Below are 27,467 nucleotides of genomic sequence, written 5' to 3' on the forward strand. Positions count from 1 at the left end.
TAGAGCTCTTTGGATTTTCCAGTGGGCCTCTGCTATCCTCTGGGTGTTCCTGCTGCTTAGATGTCCGTAGTAATAGATAATTTGCAACCTTCAGCCAACATTTAGAACTGAATAAAAGTGGCAGAAGCTCCTCAGAGTTTGTAGTTTAAGTCAAACTTTAATTGATTTCAGTCATTTTGAAAAGCTTTTCCAAGCCTGAAGTGAACTGAAGCGTTGCTTTGATGCTTTATTACCTTAATCCTTGCAGCTGGATTACAGATCTATATAAAATTAATAAAATCTTACCAGTCTCTACTGGTTATAAACCTGCAGATATTCATCACTGAGGTTCTTCAGCCACCCCTCAATGTAAATCAGCATCTGCAGCTCTTACAGAGATTATAAACACCATGCAGTGATCCCGTACCTGAAAGGTGACGTGATGGCTTCAAAGAAAAGCTGTGGATCCTCTGGATTAAAAATCCAATCTAGGGACAGGAGAGTCCATTCGGTTCTGGTAAGGCACCTTGCAGCATCGGTCCACGTGTTACTCTGTCGAACTTCCAATTTGACAGAGCCACATTGTCTGAAACACAAAGTAGCGCTCACCCAGCCATCGCTCCAGACAGGCACATGTAGATTGTTTGGCCCAAGGGAAAACTAATGCTGCGTTCACACTTAAGGTGTTTTGAGCATCGAAAACTAGCAAACGCAGAAATTTGTGAAACATCGTGGTGCAGTGGCTTTATTTACGTTATGAGTTGAAAAAATAGTTTTAAGCATGTTTATAAGTGAGAAAGTCCACCTCCAAACATCCTCTGTTCATTGGTTTATCAGGATTGTAATCCCACTATAATCTGCATCTCTTGTTGGGAGCTCCAGACCTCCAACATACCACTGGGAGGCAGCGCTGGAAATCCCTGCTGAAAGCTCTCTGCTGCGGCCAGCCTGTGGAGGATTTCCTCCTGCCGTTCGTAGCGGCTGGAAGTGAACAGCGTTTTCAAGGTTTTTAGTGAACAAGAACCAAAATACACAATTGAATATTTTTCATCAGCAGGTTTTAACATTTCTAGGGAATTTGGATATTTACAAACTGTTTCTCCATAGTTCATAAAAATGTTTTAGTTCAGCAATAATGATCAGAGCTGCTCTCTGTTCCTTCTGTGGCTTTATTTTAACCTTTGGAGTTGAACTCCAATGATATTCATTTATTTTTCATATGTAGAATGTCTGCAGAACCGATGGCAGCTTGCAGGTAGTGTCTGTCTCCCCAAAAACAACCCGCATTAGCTTTTCTGATTGGTTGACGCTCTGGCCTCCAGCGGCAAAGGTTCGATTAACTGAACTGCAGTGTCGAACACTCGGACGTGAAAACTTAACGCCTTCTCCCATAGGCATGTAAAGCTGACGCTTTGACACTCAGAATGCGACAGAGTGAATGCAGCATAACAGGCGACTTGGCAGGAAGGAGGAATTCAAAATGTTGAAACTGCCGGCTGGTCCCAGAGTTTCAGCTACTGAGCTGGCAGAGGAAGGAGCATCTCTTTACATAACTGAAAAATCCCAACAGTGTCAGGATTCAGCCATCAAGTCTTTAAAAGAAACCCGCTGATTCAGAGCAAACCGTCATGTTTCACAGAAAGAGCACAGGCAGACCCGAATGTCTGCTGTGGACCAAGAGTGATGGGAGGAAGCCCAATGGGGTCAGCTCCACATGGACGTGGTCCCCTCATCTAAAGCTGGGTGGCACTGCATCAAACGGCAGCATTAGGGACCGCAAAGATGAGTGTCGTCACAGCATGTCCCCGTGTGCACATCCTCCTCTGTATGTGTGTCCGTCACTGTCCTGGAAAGGTAGGCTGGTGTGTAGATGTGACAGCGACTGTGCCTTCAGAGGAAGGGTAGGGTGACGCCCAGGGGCTCGATGTGTGGACAGTAGTTGGTCCTCTGCAACATCACCTAGAAACAGGGGAAACAGAACTGTTAAAGTCAGGCATCCTCTGTTTTCCAACTGTTCCCTAGCTTAAGCCATGGGCGTAGGTTTGCATAGGGACCATAGGGACATGTCCCTACCAAAATTTTGAACCGACCTAATTGTCCCGACCAATAATTGGATGTGAGCAACATGTTTATAATTTACAGCAGTACTTGTTGCAGCAGTGGCTTCTTTTCCTCTCGCAGTTCCTCTGCCTGGTCTCTCCTGTCCCTTTCACGCAGCAGCGCATGGAACTGTGCTGCGCTGTTTAACTCCACTCTCATTGGTTGTTCTGCCTTAGGTTCCGCCCTCTCTCTCTCTGATTGGCTGTTTTCTAGTCCTGGTGTGCTTGGAGCACAAAATTGAAAATTGATTCACACTAGAATGCTGCGGTTACTACAACAAATATTAGGCTACAAAACTAGTCCCAATTAAAAAAAATGAATATCATGTACACTAAAAAACAAAAACCTTTTTTTTCTTTTATAAAGCGAAATATTCTGAGTCAGCCAGGAGTTCTGAAGACACAAAATGGGCAAATAAAGGCTGTAAGCCATCAACATTTCTAATTCTTATCCACAGCCAACTAAAAAAGAAAATGTGAGTGTTTCCTTTTTACCAATATTTAGTTGCTATTACTGGTTTCATTTTTTATGACTCTTTGAGGAAGTTCAGGTATAACTATTAGCAGGTGTTATTTCTCTTATAGAGTACAATAACAAGAAATGGGGCCTAAACATCTGCTGTTTTTCGTTTAAAAAGCATAATTAGGGTTCCACATAATAATAGTTCTATTTTATTGGCTATTTATACTTCTAGAAATAGGATAAAGACAAGAACAAAAAAAGGAAGAATATAAACATTGATTTTATCTTACATAGATTTCCACACAGTCTATAAGTAAATTAGTACAAACATTAATGTCTGGTAAAAATGCTTGAATCTGGCTGTTTATTTTGGATAATGTTAAATTACAGATAAGATAGTGTTATATTGTCTTTTATAATTGTTAAAAATTATTTTATATTTGAATACACTTCGGCTCATTCTCAGTGTTGTGTTTGTAGATGATGCCACTAAAAAAGAAAATAGACATACAGTAAGGAGCTATTTAAACAGTCAGACAGTAAGCAATATAGGACAATGATAAAAGGTTGTGTTACATTTAATCCTTTACTATTAAAAACACAGTTATACATTATATGATTATAGGAAACACAGATATCCAGTAATAATGATGCAGGGCAGCTTGTAGGTGAAGCAGCTGGCCCTTCAGTGCTTCAGGTGATGTCTAAATAAACCAGGTGAAACTAAAATATTTCCACATGTATGGAGAATATTGACAGACAAAACATTTTTTTTAATCTTATATATTATATATATGTATATATATATGTATATATATATATATATATATATAGTATTTTTACAATTTTGGTATAATTACTGATCTAAGTGGATTGCTCTTTAGGGGAAAGGGACATTTTACATTTATATTATGTTTTATAGTCTCCATTCTCCAGTTAATGATTAATCACATACTAAATTAGTTGACGATTATTGAAATAATCAATTAATACGATTAATTTTTTCAGCCCTAGATAAAATACATGAAATGGGCTATACAGAGTAACTACAGCCCAGATGTTCAACTTAATATTTTAATGAATGTATTATTTTGCTTTATACAGAGAGAGCATAGTAGGTAAAATATAAGAGTGGGGTTTAACTCTGCACAATTGTATATCTTCAAAAGAAAATACTGTATTTACCTTCTCTATTAGTCATGCAAATGAAACCATTTACAAAGTGGAAAACAGTCCTAATTCCACATTCATCAGAGCCTGTGATACTTCAAACATTGATAAACAGCATCTAATGAGTGTAGTGCTTATAAAATTTTTATTAATGTAGCAAAATTATGCTTTTCTCTTTTAACAATGAATTCGTCTTATCAGTACGGATGCTCACATCGAGCATAAAAAAGGGCACGCATATTGCAGCACCAATAACACCTGACCAATTGTGTCCCTACCAAAGTTCAAATCAAACCTACGCCCTTGGCTTAAGCTTTCCAAGATTTTTATACTATTGCTGTGGTTGTCAGGTAGAAAGCAGGAGGGAACAGGTATAGAGTCAATTACAGAGAAACTACAAAATGGAAAAGAGCGAATGGAGAGATAATCACCTGGTAGGATGTTATACTGGAAGAAAATGGAGGGAAGGATGATAATAGGAAGACTGATAGAAACAGTAAACGGAATAAAGCAAGAAGACAGGAAAGAAAAGAAGAGTTAGAAAAAAGAAGGGAATAAGACAGAATGAAGGCAGAATGAACCTCCCATGGTGGCTTAACTTTCATGTTTTAACAGAATTGAATTTCCTCTGCTGGCAAACCACAGCCGGCCATCTGATCACTGGCAAGGCATAGCCTTTCATCCTTGCCATACCTGCCAGCTATGACTTCGATCCTAGACTCCAGGTACAGCCAGTGGTGCTTGACGTTCCCACTTTCTGAGCCATTAAACAGTTTCCTCAGCTGTCATGAGGCAACCAGAAAGACTTCTCAAAAGCCCTCCCTGTTTTTTCTTCTCAAAGCAACCACTGTCCTACTGGGTAGCAGGTAGCCTGTTAAACCAGACTAAATGTGAGATTAAATGTGTAATTTAGTCTGACCCCGGTGAATAAGACATCAGAAGATTGTTGATGAGAACAATCCGTTGTTTTTCAAACAATGTCTGTGCCTATTGGCCCAACTGACTGTGACGTAGCAAGTGCGACAGAAAGCTGGTGGTGGAGTGTAAATAAACAGCCTGTTGGTAAAACAGGCTGCTCACGTTTCAACAAAAACCCCAAGTCTAATCCTTCCAAAACTGATTCCTAAGCTGAGTCAAACGAGAACTGTTCAATAGTTGTTGCCATCTTTGTTGTTGTGCTTTCTCCAGGGTCGCGCAGCTTTGTTGTCACGCCCTCAAAACCCCGCCCACTTTGCATCCAGATAGGCAAAACATATCTCTGCGTTGTGATTGGCCCCGCCAGTTCTAGAGCCTGGGGCATTGATCGGGGCTAGACCACTCACAGGGAAAGTTTACTAGGCAAGGTAGTAGGCATTATCTTTGATGAATCCTAAATCAACCGGCAGGTGGATTAGGACACTGCCTCACACCGATGACTTCTACTAACAATGGTTCCATTAAATGGGTCCTCTGGTTGATAGAGGCTGAACTATTTTTCAGGCACCTTCTCCTTGAAGCTTTGCAACAATGAACATCCAGTATATGGCCTGTCCTAACTCCATTATGCACAGTGGTCAATTGAAGCTTGGCTTCCTGAAGTCCAGGACATGTCTGCATCACTAATGAGCTTGCTTTTAAGAGTCAAATCTTTAGATAATCCACAAAATGTAAAAAGTTGAGCGGGGTCCTACCATTGCCATGGTCCATGCCGGTCTGGTTTCCAGTGATGTGGTGCCAGTAGGCAGATCTGGGTAGGATGGCAGTTGGGGTACATGGATAGGAGCCAGCATGTGAGTCCTTGGACAGCAGCTGTGTATCATGCAAATTATGAAACATAGACAAAGCTCAGGCAGTACCAACCACGTTAATAGCATTAACCAGACTTGTTGCTCTTCAGGTTTGGTCCAGAGCATTCAGTCCACACAAAAATAATAAGCAACTTAATACTGCCTCACGTTCCTGAATGCATCATAATACAAACCTGCATTAAACCCAGTTTAGGAAGTAATTAAGCGTTTCCTAGAGACAGAAAATGTAGAGCCAACCAACAGAGATGAATTATGTAGAAAGAATAAACGGGCGAGACTGTAACTTTGTAGTCTTTGAATTGTGTGAAACACTTCTTCAAAAACTAATACAAAAAAAATGTTGGCTGAACGTATTCTCCGCTACATCGGCCCCTAATTCTCATACACTGGTATTTCTGGTAATGAGAGACAGCAAGTTTACAACAATAAGTAAGGTTTGACATAAAAGGTTTTCTAAGCTGCTGTTCTGGAATATTTGGTGCAATAGGGCAGCACCTTTGATGGTGACAAGGTTAGTTGGTAATGGGTGAGGGTTACATAGGTATTGATGATGGGTGACGGTTAGGTAGGTAATAATACCTACCCACTGTCTACCCACTGTCCCCCATAAAATTAAAAAGAGAGATCATATCTCTCCTATCCTGGCTTCGATTCATTGGCTTCCTGTTAAATCCAGAATAGAATTTAAAATCCTCCTTCTCACATATAAAGCCTTAAATGGCCAAGCTCCATCTGCCTGCCTGTGGAGCTGGTTGACAGTTGCCTTTTGTATCTATGCTTCTTTTTCTATGTCCGCTTCTGTCACCCTTTATCGTTACCTACCCCTAGGTAGGTATTCATAAAGCATGGGTGTTAGGTAGGTATTTATAACGAGTGGGGGTTGGATAGGTATTGATAACAGGTGGTATTGTAATGGTTGGGTATTAGGCAGGTATTGGTAATGGGTTGGGGTTAGGTAGGTATAGGTTAATGGGTGGGGGTTAGGTAGGTATTGATTAAGGGTGGGGCTTAGGTATGTATTGGTATTGGGTGGGGGTTAGGTAGGTAGTGATAAAGGGCGGGTTAGGTAGGTTTTGATAAAGGGTGAGGGTTAGGTATGTATTGGTAATGGGTGGGGGTTAGGTAGGTATTGATAACGGATGGGGGTTAGGTAGGTAGTGATAAAGGGCGGGTTAGGTAGGTTTTGATAAAGGGTGAGGGTTAGGTATGTGTTGGTAATGGGTGGGGGTTAGTTAGGTATTAATAACAGGTGGGCGTTAGGTAGGTATTGGTAATGGGTGGGGGTTAGATAGGTATTAATAAAGGGTGGGGGTTAGGTAGGTATTAAATGGTTGGAGGTTAGGCAGGTATTAAATGGTTGGGGGTTAGATCGGTATTGATAAATGGTGCAAGTTAGGTAGGTATAGATAAAGGGGGGGTTAGGTAGGTATTGATAAAGGGTGGGGGTTAGGTATGTATTGGTAATGGGTGGGGGTTAGTTAGGTATTAATAACAGGTGGAGGTAAGGTAGGTATTGGTAATGGGTGGGGGTTAGGTAGGAATTGATAAAGGGGGGGGGGGTTAGGTAGGTATTGATAAGGGGGGGGGGTTAGGTAGGTATTGATAAACGGTGGGGGTTAGGTAGGTATTGGTAATGGGTGGGGGTTAGGTAGGTGTTAATTAAGGGTGGGGGTTAGGTAGGTATTGGTATTGTGTGGGGGTTAGGTAGGTATTGGTAATGGGTGGGGGTTAGGTAGGTGTTGATTAAGGGTGGGGGTTAGGCAGGTATTGGTATTGGGTGGGGGTTAGGTAGGTATTGGTAATGGGTGGGGTTTACTAGGTATTGATAATGGGTTAGAAATGACCATGGTCCAACAAGTGTGTGTTCTCACCCTTCTGTTTCTTTCCATCTCCAGCAGGACCTTTTTGTGCTGTTCAGCAATGGCCAAAGCAGAAGAGTGGACCCTGTGGTAGATCTGCTCACCCTCGTTGGTCTGGAAGGTGTAGAGGCCTTCACCACTATCACAAGTCCTGCACACAATCACACATTTATATGAAGCTATTCTATGGCTGATATGCTGGACATTTAGTAGTCATTGAAAAACCTCCACCACCAGGTAGTTCCCCGTGAGAAGGAGCTTTAACTCCCACCTCCAGCAGAGCTTTGAACACGTTCCGTGGGAAGGTGGGTGACATTGAGTCTGACTGGACCATGTTCCGTGCCTCTATTGTTGAAGTGGCTAGTCGGAGCTGAGGCTGCAAGGTTGTAGGTTCATGTTGGGGTGGCAACCCTCGAACACGCTAGTGGACACCAGTGGTGAGGGAAGCTGTCAAACTAAAGAAGGAGTCCTATCTGGCTTTATTGACATGTGGGACTCCAGATGCAGCTTATGTGTTCCGGCAGTCAAAGCAGCAGGTGGCTCGGCTGGTCGATGAGGCAAAAACTTGGTCATGGAAAGAGTTCGGAAAGGCCATGGAGTCCTATCAGGCTTTATTAACCTGTGGGACTCCAGAAGAAGCTGACAATTACTGGCAGTCAAAGCGGCAGGTGTCTGGGCTGGTCGCTTAGCCAAAAACACGGGCATGGTAAGAGTTTGGAGAGACCATGTAGAAAGACTTCCGTATGGCTTCTGGTCCTTAATCCGGCATCTCAGGAGGGGGAAGCAGTGTACTAACAACACTATTTATAGTAGGGGCGGTGTGCTGCTGACCTCGACTTGGGACATCGTATGTCAGTGGGCGGAGTACTTTGAAGACCTCCTTAATCCCACCAACACATCTTCCCATGAGGAAGCAGAGCCGGGGGCTCCGGCTTGGGTGCTCCCATCTCTGGTGACAAGGTGGTTAAAAAGTTCCTCGGTGGCAAGGCCCCAGGGGTGGATGAGATCCGCCCTGAGTTGGCAAAACTAGTGTCTTCATCTATGCCTTCAACTTGGATGTTAGATCCAGGTATTCCCTTTGATCTCCTTTCTCCGTTTTAGATGTGATTAATCTATCTCTGTTACAGGGATATGTACCAAAGGCTTTTAAGGTTGCTGGAATTAAACCTTTAGTTTAGAGACCTTCTCTTGACCCAGATGACTTGGTCAATTATAGACCTATATCCAACCTTCGTTTCTGATCTAAAATTCTTGAGAAAGTAGTTGCCAAACAAGTGTGCGATCACTTCCACCATAATTAACTTTTTGAAGAGTTTCAGTCTGGCTTTGGAGCTCATCATAGCACTGAAACAGCTCTGGTGACAGTCACTAATGATATTCTCATGGCCTCAGATAATGGACTTGTATCTGTGCCCGTCCTGATGGATCTCAGTGCCACATTTGATACAGTTGACCATAATATTCTTTTAGAAAGACTTGAATATTTTAAAGGAATTAAAGGTACTGCACTAGACTGGTTTAAATCTTATCTACCTGATTGATTTCAGTTTGTTCACGTTAATGACAAGTCTTCCTCATGCTCAAAGGTTACCTGTGGAGTACCACAGGGATCAGTGCTAGGACCAATTCTCTTTACTTTATATATGCTCCCAATCGGTAGAGTTATTAGACAGCATGGGATTAATTTTCACTGTTATGCTGATGATACCCAGCTATATCTGTCTATAAATCCAGGTAAAGCTAACCCATTACATAGATTACAGTCATGTCTTTGAAAAAGAAGCTGATTAGTCAGTCACTTAATTTGGATGGGATTAAACTGATTTCAGATAATAAAATAAAAAATCTTGGTGTTGTTTTTAATCAGGACCTGTCATTTAAATCCCATATCAAAGAGGTTTCTAGAATTTCCTTCTTTCATCTGCAGAATATTGCAAAAATTAGAAATCTCCTGTCCAGGGTTTATGCTAAGAAACTAGTCCATGCATTTGTTACTTCAAGGCTGGACTATTGTATTTCTTTACTATCAGGAAGTCCACAAACTGTAGTTAAAAGACTTCAGCTGATCCAAAATGATGCAGCCAGAGTGCTGATGAAAATTAAAAAGAGAGATCATATCTCGCCTATCCTGGCTTCTCTTCATTGGCTTCCTGTTAAATCCAGAATAGAATTTAAAATCCTCCTTCTCACATATAAAGCCTTAAATGGCCAAGCTCCATCTGATATCAGAGATCTGATTGTTCCTTATCAGTGATGGGAGTAACGGTGTTGAAAGTAACGGCGTTAGTTACCTTTTTTTAGTAATCAGTAATCAAAATTATTACTCTTATGTAACTATAACGCAGTTACAATTGCCGACACCCCGTTACTGCACGTTACTCAGGTCGCACAATTAACCTTTTTTCATGATAGGACTCGTGAGCAATGAGAGAGGGGAGGATGGAGAGTGAGGAACACTCTAGTGGTAAAACAGCGTTTTCCAGATGGAAATACTGGTGTTACGTCGAGCTGTGTTTCCCCATCAGATACGGTTTTCCCTGCATCTCCGCAGGTGGCACGATTCACCGCGCAAGCCACAGGAAACGCTCATGCTCACTAAATGCCCGTAACAGCTGCCCTGTGCTCGCGCCATTGGGGAACTACGGAGAGCGTGAATGATCAAATGTTAGCCTATATGAAGAAAGGGAGAAATCCGGATGGATGGATGGATGGATGCTGCCATCAACACCTTTGTTTATAGATGTTGGAGATCGTTCTGTTTTTCCAGTGTCCTGTTTCTCTGACTATGACTGGCTGGATGTGCTCTCTTTCATCCCTAGACATGGGAGCTGGCTCGGAGCTCGTCTGCCTGGCTGTGTGTTTCCTGGAAGGGGCCGCCTTTTACAGTTGCTTTTTGTATCTCTGCTTCTGTCTCCTTGAACCCCAGTCGGCCTCAGCAGATGGCCGCTCACACTAAGCCTGGTTCTGCTGGAGGTTTCTTCCTGTTGTTTTCTTCAAGGATCAACCAAGACCGTCGTTATGTGATTCATAACTAAACCATTCATCTGCCTCGATCAAATTCCCTACAGACCTTGAACTCATTACTTTGACCTCCCCTCTTGAGTTTCCGGCTCCGGTTCACCAGACCGCTGGATTTTTCCCCGCTGAGAATCCCCATTTGTTTGTTCTCTCTGAGTCTTGTGTTTGTCTCTCTGGTTCCATTCTGTCAATAAACTGGTTGACTTTTACCCTGCCTCTGAGTAGTGCTCTAAATGTGGGCTATCTCTAGAACCCACCATGAAAGTGCCATTGCATAAAGAGCGCTCCAGTGTTAACCAAGCTGGGCAATCTTTTGAGCTATCTTGCCATTTGGGTTTACACAAATGCTTTTTTTGCTATACATACTGTTTTATAGCTCCATTTGAAGGGTGTTATTATTGAATCAAGCTGCTTGTGTTGGGATCTGGAGGTCTGTCCACTTTCTCCACCAGAGGGCGTACTAGATCTCCTGGAGCCGGAGCCGATTGCAACCATCTGTCGCTCATCTGCTCATCAGGAGATCTGTATTTAAGGAGGCAGAGGACTTCTCTCCAGTGCCAGAGTGTTTGCCAGTTACGGTTAGCAATCCTGAGCCAACCTGCCTGTCTGAATCTCTGACCCCTGCACACTCTCATCCTGCAAATTACCTGGACCTCCACTAACTCCTCTGTCCCCCTCTGCAGTGAACCCACTCGTGACCAGTCCTGGACCTGTTAACTCTGTGTGCATTTCAGAATCCACTCGTGACCAGACAAGTTCTCCTTGGGATCTGTTTATTTATTGTATTTCATCGGCGTCGCCAGACCCCATTTACTGGGGCACATGCCCCACTATAAATGAGCTGTGCCCCAGTAAAAACCTCAGGAATATTTGCAGCAATAATAAATTTTGTAATACATCGATTTAGATCGTTCCAACGGGAGGAGACGTATATTTCTACTTAAATGCCCAGCAAGTCTATTGTCAACTCCAAATTGAGGATGTAATAGCGCTCCCACGTCCGCGCATGTCACTGCATGAACTGCAGGTAAACTAACACGCTGCTTTCAACTAAGTTGGATGGGACACTGTGCGGCCGCGACACATTTTTAGTTCTGGTAACGTTTCTTACCTGTCAATTTTAATATTTTCCCAGTGATACCACATGATTTATAGGCTACTAACAGAAAATTACTGCATTGGTTTGTAGATGGATATCAGGAAATTCCTGACACGAAGCAGAGACAGGGAAGCAGTAAAACAAGATGAGAGAGAGGGAGGTAAGGTCCCGTCATGAATTAGTCATTTAAGCTAACCAGTTACATTAGGAACGTTATAAGCAATATGACTGATCTGAACATAAATATAAATTTAAGTTTTTTAATGTTTGCTGTAGAGAATGAGAATGAAGGTGCTGGAGTAGGAAAGGGAGGAGGAGGCGAGACTGACAGGCAAGAGGCAGGTGAAAGACAGGAAGGACAGGACCATGAAGGTGATGAAGGAGCAGTTACAAGTCAAGAAGAGAGAGCAACAACCAGCATCCACAAACAAGGAGGGGACATTAGTGACTTAGGGGGAAAGCATGATGGTCCTAAACAAGTGAAGTTGTCCCAGTATCCCCAGCACAATTTTGGAGTAAAAAAACGTTCATTTAATTCAAAATGGTTTGAAAGCTTTTCCTGGTTAGAATATTCTGTAACTAAAGATGCAGCTTTTTGTTTCTCATGTAGGATGTTTGGTAAACATGTTAAACATGACTCATTTGTGAGCACTGGTTTAACAAACTGGAAAAAAGCTCTAGATCTCTTCAGAGAGCATGAGAAAACACCTGCCCATAAAGAAAGTATAAGGGCATTGCAGAGCTGCAAAGCCAGTGCTGTTCATGCATTCAGCACATGAGGTGGAAATCAAGTAGAGACGGGAGTACATCAGCCGTATTGTGGCTGTGACACAGTTCTTAGCCAAACAAAACATCCCATTCCGTGGCCACGATGAGGCAGCATCAAGCCACAATCAGGGAAACTTTCTTGAGTGCATGAAACTTTTAAAGCAGTTTGATCCGTTTCTCCAGTCATATACACCCCCATTACATAGTACATATTTATCCCCTTCATCCCAAAATGAGATGATTGAGTGCTGTGCAGATGAGGTCACAGCAGTTATTGTGAGTGAACTGAAACATGCAGGAATTTTTTCAGTTATTACAGATGAAGCCAGAGATGGAAACACAGAACAGTTGGCTATATGTGTTCGTTATGTCAGTGATGGGAGAGTAAAGGAGTGTTTACTGGCAATGGTGGAACTAAGAAAATTTGATGCAGAGACCATAAATACTGCAATTGAAGAGCAGTTGCTCCATAATGGCATTGAAAATCTTATGTGTGTTGCGCAGGCTTATGATGGCGCAGCTGTGATGAGTGGTGCAGTTGGAGGGGTCCAAGCCAAATTCAGAGTCAAGCATCCAGAGGCCATTTATGTGCACTGCTATGCACATCAGTTAAACTTAGTGCTGTTTCACACCTGCCAAGCAGTACCAGAGGCCAGAAATGTATTTGAACTGTTGCAGTGTCTATACTCATTTTTTAGTGTTTCTCTTACAAACCATCACAATTTCAGAGAGGTGCAAAAGCAGCTGGGTTTGCAACCATCTGAACTTGTACAGTTGTCAAAGACTCGTTGGTCGTGCCAGCTGCGATCTCTCAATGCCATCTTACAGAACTTCCCTGCTGTTCTTCAATGCCTTTTCAGCATTAACTCCTCCATGGCAGTGGGACTCCACATTAAACTCAGCAGATTCTCCACAGTATACCTGTTGGTGATGTTTAAGGTCTTTCTTTCTGTAACTGAGAATCTACACAAATATTTGCAGAGTGAAACAGTAGACCTGGCTAAGGCTACAGAGTATAAGGAAGCTGTGTGTGACACTCTAAAACAGATGCGCTCAGATGAGAAGGCTGCTGAGGTGTACGATACAGTGAAGACCCTTTGTGCAGCAAATCACATCCCTGAACCATGTGCTACACCTAGACAAAGGGAGAAGCAGAAACGTACAGTGTTTATGTGGTGGAGTCTAGTTGTGGAGCGGTGAGTGACCTCAGTGATTCAGAGAAGCTTAAAAGAAACCTGTATCTGCCTTCCCTTGACAGGATGGTTACTGAGATGAATGAGCGTTTTTCATCTCTTAATGGACAAATTCTCAGAGGTATACAGGCCTGTAACCCAGAATCAGACAGCTTTCTCTCTGAGGAGCACCTCAGACATCTGGCAGATTATTACAATATTGGTCTGAAATCAGAGGAAGTTTTAGTGGCCAAAAACTATCTTGCATCCAAAAAAGAAATCCTTGTCATCAAGGATATGCAGTCTGTTTTGAACTTGCTTGATAACACCATGTTCCCAACACTAACCCAGGTCATCCAGATCTCCCTCACAATCCCAGTCAACAGCTGTAGTTGTGAAAGGTCATTTAGTGTGTTGAGAAGGCTCCACACTTGGCTGAGGTGCACAATGGGACAAGACAGGCTCCATCATCTGGCTATTTTATCAGTGGAAAAGGAAGAACTTTCTAAGCTTAGTCACAGTCAAGTGATTGACCGCTTTGCAAAAGTGAAAAATAGGAGGTACACTTTAATGCTCAAAAAATAAAAGAAAAACTTAGTTCAGGTTGAGTTTCTGCCAGACATGTTCACAAGTCATTTTTTGCAAGTCCAAGTCAAGTCTCAAGTCTTGAGGGCTCAAGTCCAAGTCAAGTCTCAAGTCTTGAGAGCTCAAGTCCAAGTCAAGTCTCAAGTCTTGAGAAGCCCTGTCGCAATAATCAATTAATCGCACAATAAATTCTAATCACTTGATTAATTAAAAAAAGTGCAATAATTTTCGTGCTTGCTTGTTTCTCCTTGTGTTTTCATCTCCGTCACTGAGACGGTATAGCTTAAAGGTCGCTATTATATCTATGGAATGATCATTATCTTGAACTGCTAAATGAAAAATAAAATTAAAAAAAGCACACACGCAAAAACATTTTTCCAGATAAATTTTGCATTTTTAGTTTTTCTTTCTTTCAAAAAAACTATTTTCTTACAGTATTTACCTGACATTTGTGGTTACAACTTTAGTTTTAGCAGTAAATGTCTGCTCTTTTGATTTTAAGTGAAAATGAGGACTGTGGAAAAAAAAACAATCACAATCCTGCCTTTTATTAATACATATGAGGTTAGCAACTACAAGAGATAAAGAAAAACCCTAAACAAAAAGCAGGACAATAACAATACTTTTATAAAAGAAAGATTGTGGCAATAACTTTTTTTAACTTAATGACTTGGCGGGCAGTATTTTCAATTCAATTCAGTTTATTTATTTAGCGCCAATTTACAACATTATTCACAACATATTTCTCCTCTACCACTGCCATGAAGCTTTTAAAGCTGGGCTTGTCGATCAAAGACAAGGGGAGGTTGCATGAAATAATAAGGTCCTGAATTATTGCCTTATGTCTGTGATGTCCCTGGCTGTACACCTGCACTGCACTGTGGCTGATAAAATTAGATGTGGTGGACCAAGCATCGTGTGTTTCGCTTCCATACCTGTATGGGTTGCATGCATGCATGCGCACGGGCATATATGTCACGTACTGTTGCGTCAGTGACGTCAGTGTGTTGCACAGGGAAAAATATGATTTATGGTTTTCTTTCATTTAAATGTTAGTTTTATGCTTTGCATGTTTGGAGAGGAAGATATGATTTGTTTTTCTTTGTATTTTCTTCTTGAGCTTTGCATGTTTTGATGTTTCTTTTTTATATGATTGTTTTCCTTTATTTTAGACTTTTGAATTTTTCCTGCATGTTGGGTTGTTTTGGTTTGTTTTTCCCCTTCTGACAATCCATGCGCACTGGACTGAAGTAGTTGTCTGAGGAGGCGGAGTGCATTAATTGCGCTGCGTAATTGCTGCGCTCAGGTGTGAGCAAGGGCTGATTAAAGCCGACATAAAAGGAGTCTGAAGGAAAGGAGAAGGAGAACGGAATCTGCAGGTGACAGAGACGGACGCGCTGCCGGGGGAGATGCAGGCGGGATCTGTGCGCCAGGAGGGAGCACAGATGGCCCAGTAAGGAGTATTAGGGCAGAGGAGGAACCTCGCCTGTAAGTAGCGCTCCCCCTCGCTTAAAGCATAAACAGGAATATATCTTCCGACAGGGTTTTGGCGGGTGGATGCTGGCATTCTCCTTGCTTCTCTTTTAGCTGGATCGGTCTGGGAATGGGGGTGGCACGCCAGGGAGTGGAACAGTGCCGGGGCACCGCAGAGTCAGCTGTGGATCAGCCCGTGGGTGCTCCAGGCCAATCACTCGCACCAGAAGCAGCATAACAAGCGGAGCCCAACTTCCAGCCTCTGATTTTTAAGGAAAACTCTTGAATTTGAGGTTTTATCAGGAGAAGAAAAGGACTGTTTTATTATGCCACTTTTGCTATGGCTTTTTGTATAAATAAAACACTTGAACTTGAGTGCTTCACGGTTTGGGTCTTTGAGTTGTTTGCTCCCCCTTGTGTCAACGAATGAGTGTGGGGCCATACTGGCCACAAGTGCTACTTTTTTTTTTTTTACCTCTTCTGTGTGCGGGTAAGGCGAGCGACGATCACTCAAGTTAGTAAAACAAAAAACTTGAATAAGTGTTTTTACACTGGAATAAAATGTTGTTCACAAGTCGGAAATCACGAGTCTCAGTCGAGTCTGAAGTCCTTCAAATGCAAGTCTAAGTCGAGTCTGAAGTCATTAAATATGTGACTTAAGTGCGACTCGAGTACGAGTCACAAACTCGAGTCCCCATCTCTGGTTTCCGCTAACTAAAACTTACTTCAGAATGTGTATAAGGAATGTTTTGATTTGTCAAAGTTGATGATGTCTTATTTTCATTGCTGCAATGTTGAAAATGTTCCTGTTTGTTAAAATAAATATGCTCTTACACTCATTAATATGTCAACTTGTAATTTTGGCAGGAATGTATCAGGGTGGGGCAGTGTGCTTGTCTGTATTTGTGTATGGAAGGAGGGGCATATGTGGTCGGGGGCCAGTGCCCCAGTAAAGCTTTGTGCGTAGCAACGCCCCTGTTGTATTCCATCTTCTAAATAAACTTTTGAACTTTTATCCAGTCTCGGAGTGTTCTGCATATGGGTTAGGCACCTGAAGCCAAACATGACAGCTTGAAGTATGAATATGATTGAGGAATATGAAGTGGTATACCTAGGAATAAGAAAAAGAATTGAGGCAATACCACCATACCACCATATATATATATATATATATATATATATATATATATATATATATATATATATATATATATATATATATATATATATATATATACACACATACGATTTTTATATACATTTGTTTTATTACTTTTACTTTCAAGGCTGCACTTTAAAAAAAATAATGAAATTGTCCAGAGAGCCGTTCCAAACAAACGTTCTTTTTGTTTTACACTTGTGTAAGCAAAATGACAAATACATCTGTCTAAATCTAAGTCATTTTAATTGTATTTATCCTCCCAACTAGAGAGATAGGGAGAGATTTTCACAAATCTATGTTTTGTTTAAGTTTATCCATTCGCTTCTCCCAGATGGTTTTTGTGAGATCATTTGGGTTTTTCATAACAATAATACCGAAGTAAGTAAAGCTAGTATAGGCTTTTTTTGAGGGGAATACTTAAAAAAAAAAATCCTCATTATAATGATCTGAGGTTGGCATGAATTCACTTTAACAAGGTTTATAGTGAATCCAGAGAAAGACCCGAACCTCTCTATTAATTTAGTGGTGGGATCGACATTTGCGGGCGGCATAGAGATATTTATGCATCAGCATATAGGGAAAGGTGGTGATTGGTTGCATTGACCACTATTGGGGCTATGCTGGCATCATGTCTAATACTGCTAGTAAGCGGCTCTATGAGAATGGCAAAAAGAAATGGTGATGGGGGCATCCCAAATCTAAATTGTTCCAAAGCCTCTCGCATGTAAGGCCAGCCCACTTGATCAAATGCATGTTGTGCATCCAAAGAGATGATGGCTACCTCTGTGGTATGTTTACTGTACATAATATAGAGTGCACGATACTACATATAAACGGGCTGTGTTGGTTAACGCGTGCAACATTGCATGGACATCAGGGGCAGTTCCCCTGGATTGGAAGAGTGGGGTGGTGGTTTAAAAGAGGGGACCAGAGGGTGTGTTCCAACTAGGGGTGTAAATCACATCCATCATGGCGATTCGATTCAGTATCGATTTCCTGACCCAACGATTCGATTATTTTCGATACTCAAGAATACACCACGATTCGATTCGATTCGATTTGATTAATCGATTAATCGGTTATTTTTATTTTTTTATTTTTATTTTTTTTACACCTTACAGGCTAAACAAAGTTTCAAGTTTGAAATAAATCAATGAAAGCTGTAATATCATTATGCATTTTCTTGAGAAACAACAGCAAATAACAGAAGTAGAAAAGTTGCATCAAAAAAAACTGCAAAAATACTGCACAATATCAGTGTAATGAGTTCAATGCAATACCTCGGCTCCAGAGAAACTGTCCAACATATTTTTTTAGAATGTAATAAATATACTCAGGAAAGAGAGATGTTGCTTAGAGAGTTAGACAGGAATAAAAATAAACTACATATAAGGAAATTGTTTCAAAGGTAATCTGGGGATGTAGTTTTTGGTAGTATTTTTAATTTTCTAAGAAGAACGGGTATTTTAGGGAGAATATAATAGTTTGTCTGGTCCATACTCCATTCTGGAAGGTGGCGGTAATGCACCTATAAGTTGTTTGCCAACCGCCATTAAAAAAAAGAAGAAGAAGAAGAAGGCTTCAGAGTGTTGACGTCACCGCCCCCTTGAGAGACGCTCCGCTGCTCCTCTCCCAGATTGTAGCTGACCGCAAACAGTGCACCAGACAAGAGGCCGGCTTGTTTTGTTTTTATGACCGAAATTGCGGAAAACAACTCGTGAAGTTTGACCCACTAGAAGAGCGAGGTGCGCGAGACCGCTGGGACCCTTTTTCCAGCTGAATCTCCGCTCTTTTTGCCCTCATGTCCCTTCGTCGTCGGACTAAACTCGCCCCCACTTCCTTACCGCCTCGGCCGTATCTAGACCCACAGTGTGTAGCTCAGACCACGCTTCAATACTGAGCATAATTTAAAAATGTCTGTGTGAGGCTTGCTGCAACAAACTGCTGTAAGAGTATAACCAGGAAGCGCGGTAGGAGGGCAAAATAGGTTTAGCGGCACCGCAGCACGGGAGGAAGAATTACGCCCAGGAGCAAATGGATAAAAATAGACCGGAGGAAAAAAAAACATGAATCGATTATCTTGCGGACGTGTCGATGCATCGGATCGTCGGCTTTTGGATCGATGCATCGATACAAAACCATTATTATTTACACCCCTAGTTCCAACTACAGAGGAATCACACTCTTAAGCAGAGGTGTCAAGTAACGAAGTACAAATACTTCGTTACTGTACTTAAGTACACTTTTTAGGTATCTATACTTTAAACCATTACTTATTTTTCTTCCTACTTCTGACTTCCACACATTACATTTTCACACAAGTATCTGTACTTTCTATTCCTTACATTTTAAAACAAATGTTACTCGTTACTCTTGGCTTCAGTTTAATGCAGAGGTCAGGGATTAGCGGACCGTGTTCCGGTGTTATGCCGAAAAGTGCATCCCTGCCGAGATATGCATCCCCAGTGCGGGTGTTAATAACAAAATTAAATCCAAAGATTTTGTGTGAGGTACCACTGATTTATTTGTTGTAGTCTCATTATTCACACACAACAATACACTGTGATAGCCGACGTGAGGTTTGAAACGGCAAAATCAAATGCGCAGCACAGCGTGGTGTGATGCATTTGCGAGTATCCGATAGCTATGGTGCATTCGGGAGCATGGGACATTTCACACTTACGAGGAAAGAGGCATAAACGGAACAGATCTTAACTCATACAATAATGTATTCATTCTGAAACAGTGTGGCCTTTCTTATAATACTGAATGCTATATAATTGTATTTCTGTCACTTCAGGCTGCAGTGCGAACGTAGCGTAAGTAGACAGCACAACCTTCCAACCCAGCCACTACTTGATTCCTCAACCGCTGGAAAGTGGCAGGTGCATTTGTAAGACCAAAACTGATTACAATGTAAGAGTATAATCCAGATGGTACAATAAAGGAAGACACCTCTTGGGCTTGAGCAGACAAGGGTACTTGATAGTAACCTTTGAGCAAATCAACTTTACTCACATACTTCGCAGTTCCAACACAATCTTCCATCCGAGGAAGTGGGTAGGAGTCAGGTTTTGTAATGCTGATCTATAAGTACCATCAGGTTTTTTAAACAACAAACATGGTGAAGCCCAACTGGAACAAGATGGTTTAGCCAGGACGTTGTCCAGCAAATACTGAATTTCTGACTCCACAAATGTACTTTTCTCTGGAGCAACGCAATAAAAATACTGACGGATGGGCTGCGCACCTTCCACATCAATGTCATGCTCAGTTAAGTTAGTACATGTTGGAATGTCACTCAACAAAGCATGAAAGTCCAAAAGTAACTGCTTCATCTGCTCACTTCTTTTTGAAGACAAATTACTCAATCATGTTTGCAAATTAGACATCTCAGAGTTCTTAAGTCTAGGCTGGAACACAGCATCATCTGGAGTCTGCATATCCTCATCTAATACTGCTGTGCAGCTCAAGTCTACTTTCACAGAAGAGGCAACTGCCTTCACAACTTTTTCTTCCAAAGTACGCCCAAAATAAGGTTTCAGTAAATTTACATGACAAAGCTGAGTTGGTTGTTTACGGTCTGGGGTAGAAACCATTTAGTCTTGTGCAAATACTTGTCGCAACACAGAATATGGACCGTAAAACTTTCCGTGAAATGATGAACCTTGAATGGGAAGTATCTCCTAGGTGAAACACTCTACTTTCAGCCTTCTGGTCAAACCATTGTTTCATTTTTCTTTTATCTTTTTTAAGATTCTCCAAAGCTAACTTGCCAGCCAAGAAAAGTCTGCAATGAAAACCATTAATATAGTCGAACAAGTTTGATGGTGGATCAGAACTCTCCAAGTTAGCTTTTAGAATAGCCAGAGGAGCACGCACATGATGTCCAAACACTATTTCACACTACATTAATTTGGAATAAACCCTTTGCTTTCTTGTAAAACTTCACAAGCTGCCAGAAGAAGCCAAGGCAGACCTTCTTCCCAGTCTCTACCCAACTCTGTGCAGTATGCTCTCAACAATGCCTTCAGGGTTTGGTGAAAACACTCTAGAGCCCCCTGGCTTTGAGCATGATAAGCACTGCTTTGTTGATGGACTACACCAAGTTGTTTCAAGATCTCAGCAAACATCCGTGAAGTTAAGTTGGTATGTCTGTCTGTCTGAATGGTCGTTGGAATTCCAAACACTGAAATGAAGTTAGACAAAGTCCATCTGTGTATAGACTATCATGGTCTTAATCAGATTACGGTTAAAAACAAGTATCCACTACCCCTTTTTCTCTTCTGTGCTAGAGCCGGTCCAAGACGCTAAGATTTTTACTAAATTAGACTTGCAAAATGCGTACCACCTAGTTCGGATCCGCCAGGAAGATGAGTGGAAGACGGCTTTTAGGACCCCTCTGGGTAATTTTCAGTATTTGGTAATGCCCTTTGGGCTTTGCGACGCCCCATCCATCTTTCAAGCTTTGGTAAATGATATCCTCCAGGACTACCTGAATGTTTTTGTCTTCGTTTACATTGATGACATTCTAATCTACTCCCGAGACCTCACTGAGCACATCCATCATGTACGACTCATGCTTCAACGTCTGCTCGAAAATTGGCTGTTCGTCAAAGCTGAGAAGTGTGAGCTCCACCAGTCCTCCGTAACCTTCCTTGGTCTCATCTTAGAGGGTGGACGAGTCAGATCTGACCCAGACAAGATTAAGGCGGTCCTTGACTTGGCCATACCTGAGATTCAGAAGCAGCTTCAGCATTTTATTGGCTTCACAAACTTCTATAGCCGTTTTATCAGGGGCTACAGTCAAATAGCCCTCTACATGCCCTCACCTCACCAAAGGTCCCGTTCATTTGGAACCCTGATACTAACTCCGCGTTCGAAAAATTAAAGGAGAAGTTCTCCCAATCCTCATGCAGACCAATCCTCTTAAACAATTCACTCTCGAGATAGACGCCTCTTACACTGGGATAGGTGCTGTTCTCTCCCAACAGTCCGACACCGACCGTGAGCTCCACCCCAGCGCTTTTTTCTGTCGTCGACTGACCCCTCTGAAAGTAATTATGACGTGGGCAATATAGAGTTATTAGCCATTAAACTGGCCCTGGAAGAGTGGCGCCACTGGCTTGAAGGGTCTGAGCAGCCTATTATAGGATGGATGGATCATAAGAACCTGGCCTACCTCCAGGCAGCCAAACGACTCAATCCCCACACTGCAAAAACGATCTAGAAATAAGTAAAAATTTCTTAAATTAAGTGTATTCACCCTTAATTTGAGTAGGTAAATGAGATCGTTTGCCAATGGAATGAGTAATTTTACTCTTGAAATAAGATAATTAGATAATATGCACTTGAAATAAGACAATGCAGTTCTGTTTTCTTATTTTAAGTGTAAATTGTCTTGTTCCATTGGCAAAATGTATCTTTTACCTCCTCAATTCAAGAACAAGTGCACTTATTTTAAGAAAAAATAACTTATCTAGATTTAGATTTTTTGCAGTGCAGCAAGCACCATGGTCTCTGTTCTTCTCCCGCTTCAACCTGTCGATTTCCTAACGCCCGGACTCCAAGAATCTTAAGCCTGATGCTCTTTCTCGCCTCCATGCCCCACAAGACACAGATCCAGAACCAGTCCCTATCCTTCCATCCACCTGCACATTTGGCGCCCTCCGTTGGCAGATAGAGGATCTAATCTCCCCGGCTCTACGGGATGATCCGGATCCGGGAACTGGACCCCCCACCAACTCTATGTCCACAAGACCCACGCTACCGAGTTATGACTGGAGCCATTCAAACAAGCTCTCAGCTCAACCTGGCTTCCACCGGATCCGGTTACATCTCCCGCTGCTTCTGGTCCGGGAGTATGTACTCGCCTGTCCAGTCTGCGCCCAAAAGAAATCATCCTACCGGCCCCCTGCTGGTTTACTTCAACCACTTCCTTTTCCAAGACGCACATGGTCTCATGTGGCCCTAGATTTTGTGACTGGTTTGCATCCTTCCCAGGGAATGACGACCATCCTAACCATCGTTGACCGATTCTCCAAGGCCTGTCACCTCGTTGTGCTCCGTAGACTCCCCACTGCCCTCCAGACCGCTCAGCTCCTGATTAAGCATGTTTTCCGCTTGTACAGCCTCCCCCAGGATATTTTATCAGACACAGGGCCTCACTTCACGTCTCGGGTCTGGAAGGACCTCTGCCCTTGGTGCCAGGTATAGTCTTTCTTCTGGTTATCATCACTAAACTAATGGTCAGACTGAGCGGCTAAATCAGGAACTCGAAGCAACCCTCCATTGTCTCACTTCCTCCAATCCGTCAGATGAGAGACAGATCTCAGTCCCGTCCGTTGAGAACCATGTTCTGGACCCTCGGCTGGAGACCCTGTCAAGTCCCTCTGATTCCATCAGCTGCGCCCAGATTCCTCCTCGGCCGCTGCTGCTCAGGCCCCTCCTCACGGACTTCTATAACCTGCCCATCTGTCACTCAGTCACCAGCCAACATCTCGGGAGGTTCCCCACTGAGTCCGTCTCTCCACTCCCCCCAGCCCGGTTCCTTCATCCGGTGGTAGATTTAATTAACGTTTCCTCTCACTCATCCTCCCGATCTCCGTGTCTACTTTTGTTCTCACGCAGATCGATCAAGTCCTGCCTGCGCTGACAATCCATCTGCACTACCGGGCTGCAATTTCCAGTGTTCATGTTCCTTGCTGTTTGTTACATAAACGTCTGAAACTGCTCTTGCCTTCTGTGTTAGTTCTGCGTGTGGGTCAAACACCTTAAAAACCATGACAGTACCCCACAGATTTTTAATTGGCTACCCCTGGTTTAATGTTTATAAATGTTTATTTCACGTTATGTGCACCATCCAATGCAGATCATTGGCTCCATCCACATCTAGTGAAAACTAGTGTGATTGGTTGAGTCATAACGCAAAGACTCATTGGTTAGCTAAAGGATATCATCAGAAGCAAGCAGGTGTTCTTCAAACTGCTAACGTGAATTGTCTATGCCATGCTACAATGTGGGATTCAGAAAAAGATGTTGAAATGTCTTAAAGGTTGGACACAGGCCAGAGCGTATTGGGAGATGGAGACCAACAAGACCTCCCTCATCCTTGGCCCTATCTCAGAGAATTTTTAGAAATAGTCGAAAAATTGAGCTTTCAATTCATATAGTGGCATCTGGCTGTTTTTTTTAAAGGTTACTTTATACTTTTATACTTTAAGTAGTTTTGGAGCACATTATTTTTCACTTTTCCTTGAGTAAAGAGGTCAAGTTGATACTTGAACTTTTAATATAGTGGTTTTAAACTGCAGTATCTAAACTTCTACTTAAGTAACAAATTGGTGAACTTTTGACACCACTGTTAAAAACTTAATTTCCATCACAGCTACCAAAATAAAACATTCACAGAAATGCCGTCTTGGTCTTGGTGAGCTTTTATAGAATCTACAGCCTCTTAAAAGGTCTGAATTGTCAATTGTAAAAATTGAATAAGATAAGAGTTAAGATTTTTAATCCTTAGCCTATTACCAAATATTCATACATAGTGTAGTTTGCATGGCTCCTGTATTAGTGCCAGTATTCCAGTAATAACTCATTACTTTCACATCGTTTGTCTTACTTTAGCTGGATAAAATTATTATCAAATTCTTAGTTTACAGTAGATGCAAGTATTTTAGTAGGTCCCATACTTTTAGTTCAACTCTCTGAAAATCACAAGAATATAGAAAATAATGTTTATTGTGTGAAAATATTCCAAATAACTACAGATCACTCAGTAACATTTACTGCGCTTTAAAAATTCCACATTTTGCTGCTTTGTTTCAGTTAAATCCTCTGAAAACCTACAACCTGTGGCTGCACCTATCCTCAGAGCCTTTTAATCGAATCATGGCAAGGGTTGCCAGTCCAAACTAATTTAAAATCAAACTCCAAGGTTTGGTGAAAAGTTGGCAGCCCTGTGAGGCTGATGACATTTCACGAGTACACAAGGACGCAAAAGTACAGATATTGAGAAACTGCCAAAGACTTACTTGGATTTAAATTTTTTGCACTCTGCTTATTAAGCCCAGATCATTTATCAGAGGAAGAAAAGCAGTAAGTTGCCATTGTGTAGCACCTGGGGAGCAGTGTGGGGTTAGGGTGTTACTCAGGGACCCCGACTGGAGGCTATGGTGATCAAACTTGAAACCTTCTCAGAGCACAAGCACACTGCTCTAACCACTAGGGCACCACTCCCCCATAAAAGATGTTTATAAAATTTATATTTATGAAATTATTCTCCTACTTTTGCCACTGTTAGTTCTTCCAGGTCTCACCGTCCGGCTTCAAAAGTGAAGCGAGTGGCATCACGTCCATAGCGGCGGAGACAGCAGAGGGGCCAGGTGACCAGTTTGTTGCGAGGGTTGTGGATATCCCACAGGTATATGTTCTCATGGGTTATCTGCATCATGCACTCCCCGTAGATATCCAGGGTGGGAGAGGGGAGGAGAAAGACTCTGAAACGCTCTGACAACACAAAGATAACACAATAGTTTCATTTATTAAGACATTTTTACCAAAGTAAACAACTTCAAATATTTCAGTTCATCCTTCTGGGTCATGCTGGTGAAGATTCTCAGTCATCCAGGTCAGAGTCATTCCAAAAAAGTTAAAAAACAATCCACTGGACTTTGTTTCCAAGTTTAAAGACGTTTCTCTTCCCATCCAGGCAGCTTTTTCAATTCAAATTGTCAGAAATAGCATTGAGTTCCAGGTTTTATACATTAGTAGCCCTCTAAAATTTCCCCACTTTCCTTGGCTGGTCGCCTACAATTCCTTTTTAAACATCAATCTTTATACTAAAATATTCTTTCTGTCATGATTTGTGGACATTAAGACCTAAAGAGAAGGTCTTAATGGTCAGACCCTGTAATTCAGTGAAAGGGTCTGACAGAAAGAATATTTTAGTACAAAGATTGATGTTTAAAAATTAATTGAAGGGGAAACAGCCAAGGACCAGCCAAGGGCCAGCCACGGATCAGCCAAGGATCAGCCAAGGACCAGCCAAGGGCCAGCCAAGGATCAGCCAAGGACCAGCCAAGGGCCCATCGAGGAACTTGGGAATTTTTAAATGGCTACTACTGTAGGCAATGTGAGATATCAACCAAACAGTTTTGAAGAGTGCTAAGCCCTAGAAAGGACCCAGAATTTCAGGGATTAATTTTTTTTTTACTTCACTGAAACATGACTATAGGATCATATCACCTGCTCCAGCCTCTCACTGGCAAGCTTTTTGACGATATGAGCTGGTAGGATTGGTTCAGGTCTCTTTTTATTCAAAGGACTCACATATCTATGTAGTAAGCCCTCCTCTTGGGGAATCAGATCAAAATTTAGCTTTTCTCAAAGTATAAGAAAATGGTCAGAGGAAGCTGAACAAACCCTGCAAGGTTATATGAGGCTAGAGACGGATGCACTGCGTCAGCCACATGGAGAGGAAATCAATGCAATGACTGAGTGTGTGACTGACTATAGAAATGTTTGTATAGATAACACCATACCCAGCAGAACAGTGAAATGTTTCCAAATAAGCAAACCCTGATCACCAGTGACAGGACCTAACTGCTAAAAAACTGTATCAGAGACATCTGCATAATAAGGGACAGATTTGGTGTGACCTATTATGCCATCAGTTTTATTTGATCAAAGCACATGACTCAATTTTCACAGACCTCCAAGGACCCAGTCCAGGTAGACCGAGTCCTTGGGGGACGTAGCGTCTGAAATCAAACACACCCTTAGTTATGTTGTGCATTAATCTACTTTTAAGGCTAGGCTTAAAACTTTCCTTTTTGATAAAGCTTATAGTTAGAGTGGCTCAGGTTATCCTGAGCTATCTCTATAGTTATGCTGCTATAGGCTTAGACTGCTGGAGGACATAGGGACCCCTTTTTCATCATTCTGCTTCATTCTCTCTCTATTCTCCCACTCTGCAGAATCTGTTAGTTCAATCTCTAACGTTCTGCTCTCTCTGCTTTTTCTCATAGTAGCTTCATCTGGTCTGTTCCTGTTTGGCTGTGACTCCATCCTGGAGAGAAATATCAGCTGTGCTGCTGCCATCAACACCTTTGTTTCTAGATGCTGGAGCTTGGCCTGTTTTCCAGTGTAGTCCTGTTTCTCTGACTGTGACTAACTGGATGTGCTCTCTTCATCCTCTGACATGGGAGCTGGCTCTGAGCTTGTCTGCCTGGCTGTGTGTTTCCTGGACGGGGCCGCCTGTGGAGCTGGTTGACAGTTGCCTTTTGTCTCTCAGCTTCTTTTTTTCAATGTCTGCTTCTGTCTCCTTGAGTCGGCCTCAGCAGATGGCCGCTCACACTCTGCCTGGTTCTGCTGGAGGTTCCTTCCTGTTCAAAATGAGTTTTTCCTCTCCACCGTCACTACGAGCATGTTTAGTTTGAGGGATTGCTGAAGAGTCATGAGTCGACGCAATCAACTGGTTTTTCTTAGATAGAAAACTGAATCAATCTGACTGGATGATCTGGTGAACTGTAAAGTGCTTTGAGATGACGCGTTGTTGAATTGGCGCTATAGAAATAAACTGAATTGAATTGAATAGTTGCCTCTTTCCCTCTCTGAGTGTGTGTGTAAAGTACCTGTGTGTTCACACTGCACTCCAGCAGCCAGGAGGTCAGGTTCTCCCATGCTGATATCATTCAGCCTCAAACCAAGGCACTCTATTGAGAGCATCTTGAACCAGTCTTCTGCCTCCAGCTCTAAGAAACATAACACATCTAGATCATTCCATTTTACTGTCCAAATCCCATACATGGAAAAGCTCCTGAAGCTGGTCAA

General features: G+C 42.2%; 1 protein-coding gene across 2 annotated transcripts in view; it reads right to left on the reverse strand.

Annotated features, from left to right (window-relative positions):
• Positions 1-330: 330 nt before the first annotated feature.
• dok4 (docking protein 4) overlaps positions 331-27,467 on the reverse strand; it is a 53,674-nt gene continuing 26,537 nt past the window's right edge. The window contains exons 5-10 of one of the 2 annotated variants that reach the window (XR_005279694.1): positions 27,269-27,388; positions 24,953-25,142; positions 7,370-7,508; positions 5,382-5,499; positions 1,672-1,938; positions 331-1,409 (exon numbers count right to left, since the gene is read on the reverse strand). Coding sequence is in view for 1 of the 2 variants with exons in the window: in XM_038273811.1 (XP_038129739.1) it covers positions 1,772-1,938; positions 5,382-5,499; positions 7,370-7,508; positions 24,953-25,142; positions 27,269-27,388 (734 nt within the window). In the remaining variant the exon portion in view is untranslated. Of the gene's footprint in view, positions 1,939-5,381; positions 5,500-7,369; positions 7,509-24,952; positions 25,143-27,268; positions 27,389-27,467 lie in introns of both variants that reach the window. The other variant, XM_038273811.1, reaches the window with a different exon arrangement.

The sequence above is a fragment of the Cyprinodon tularosa genome, unplaced genomic scaffold (genome assembly GCF_016077235.1).
Source record: "Cyprinodon tularosa strain WSP-4 unplaced genomic scaffold, ASM1607723v1 ctg890, whole genome shotgun sequence".
Classification (NCBI taxonomy): domain Eukaryota; kingdom Metazoa; phylum Chordata; class Actinopteri; order Cyprinodontiformes; family Cyprinodontidae; genus Cyprinodon; species Cyprinodon tularosa.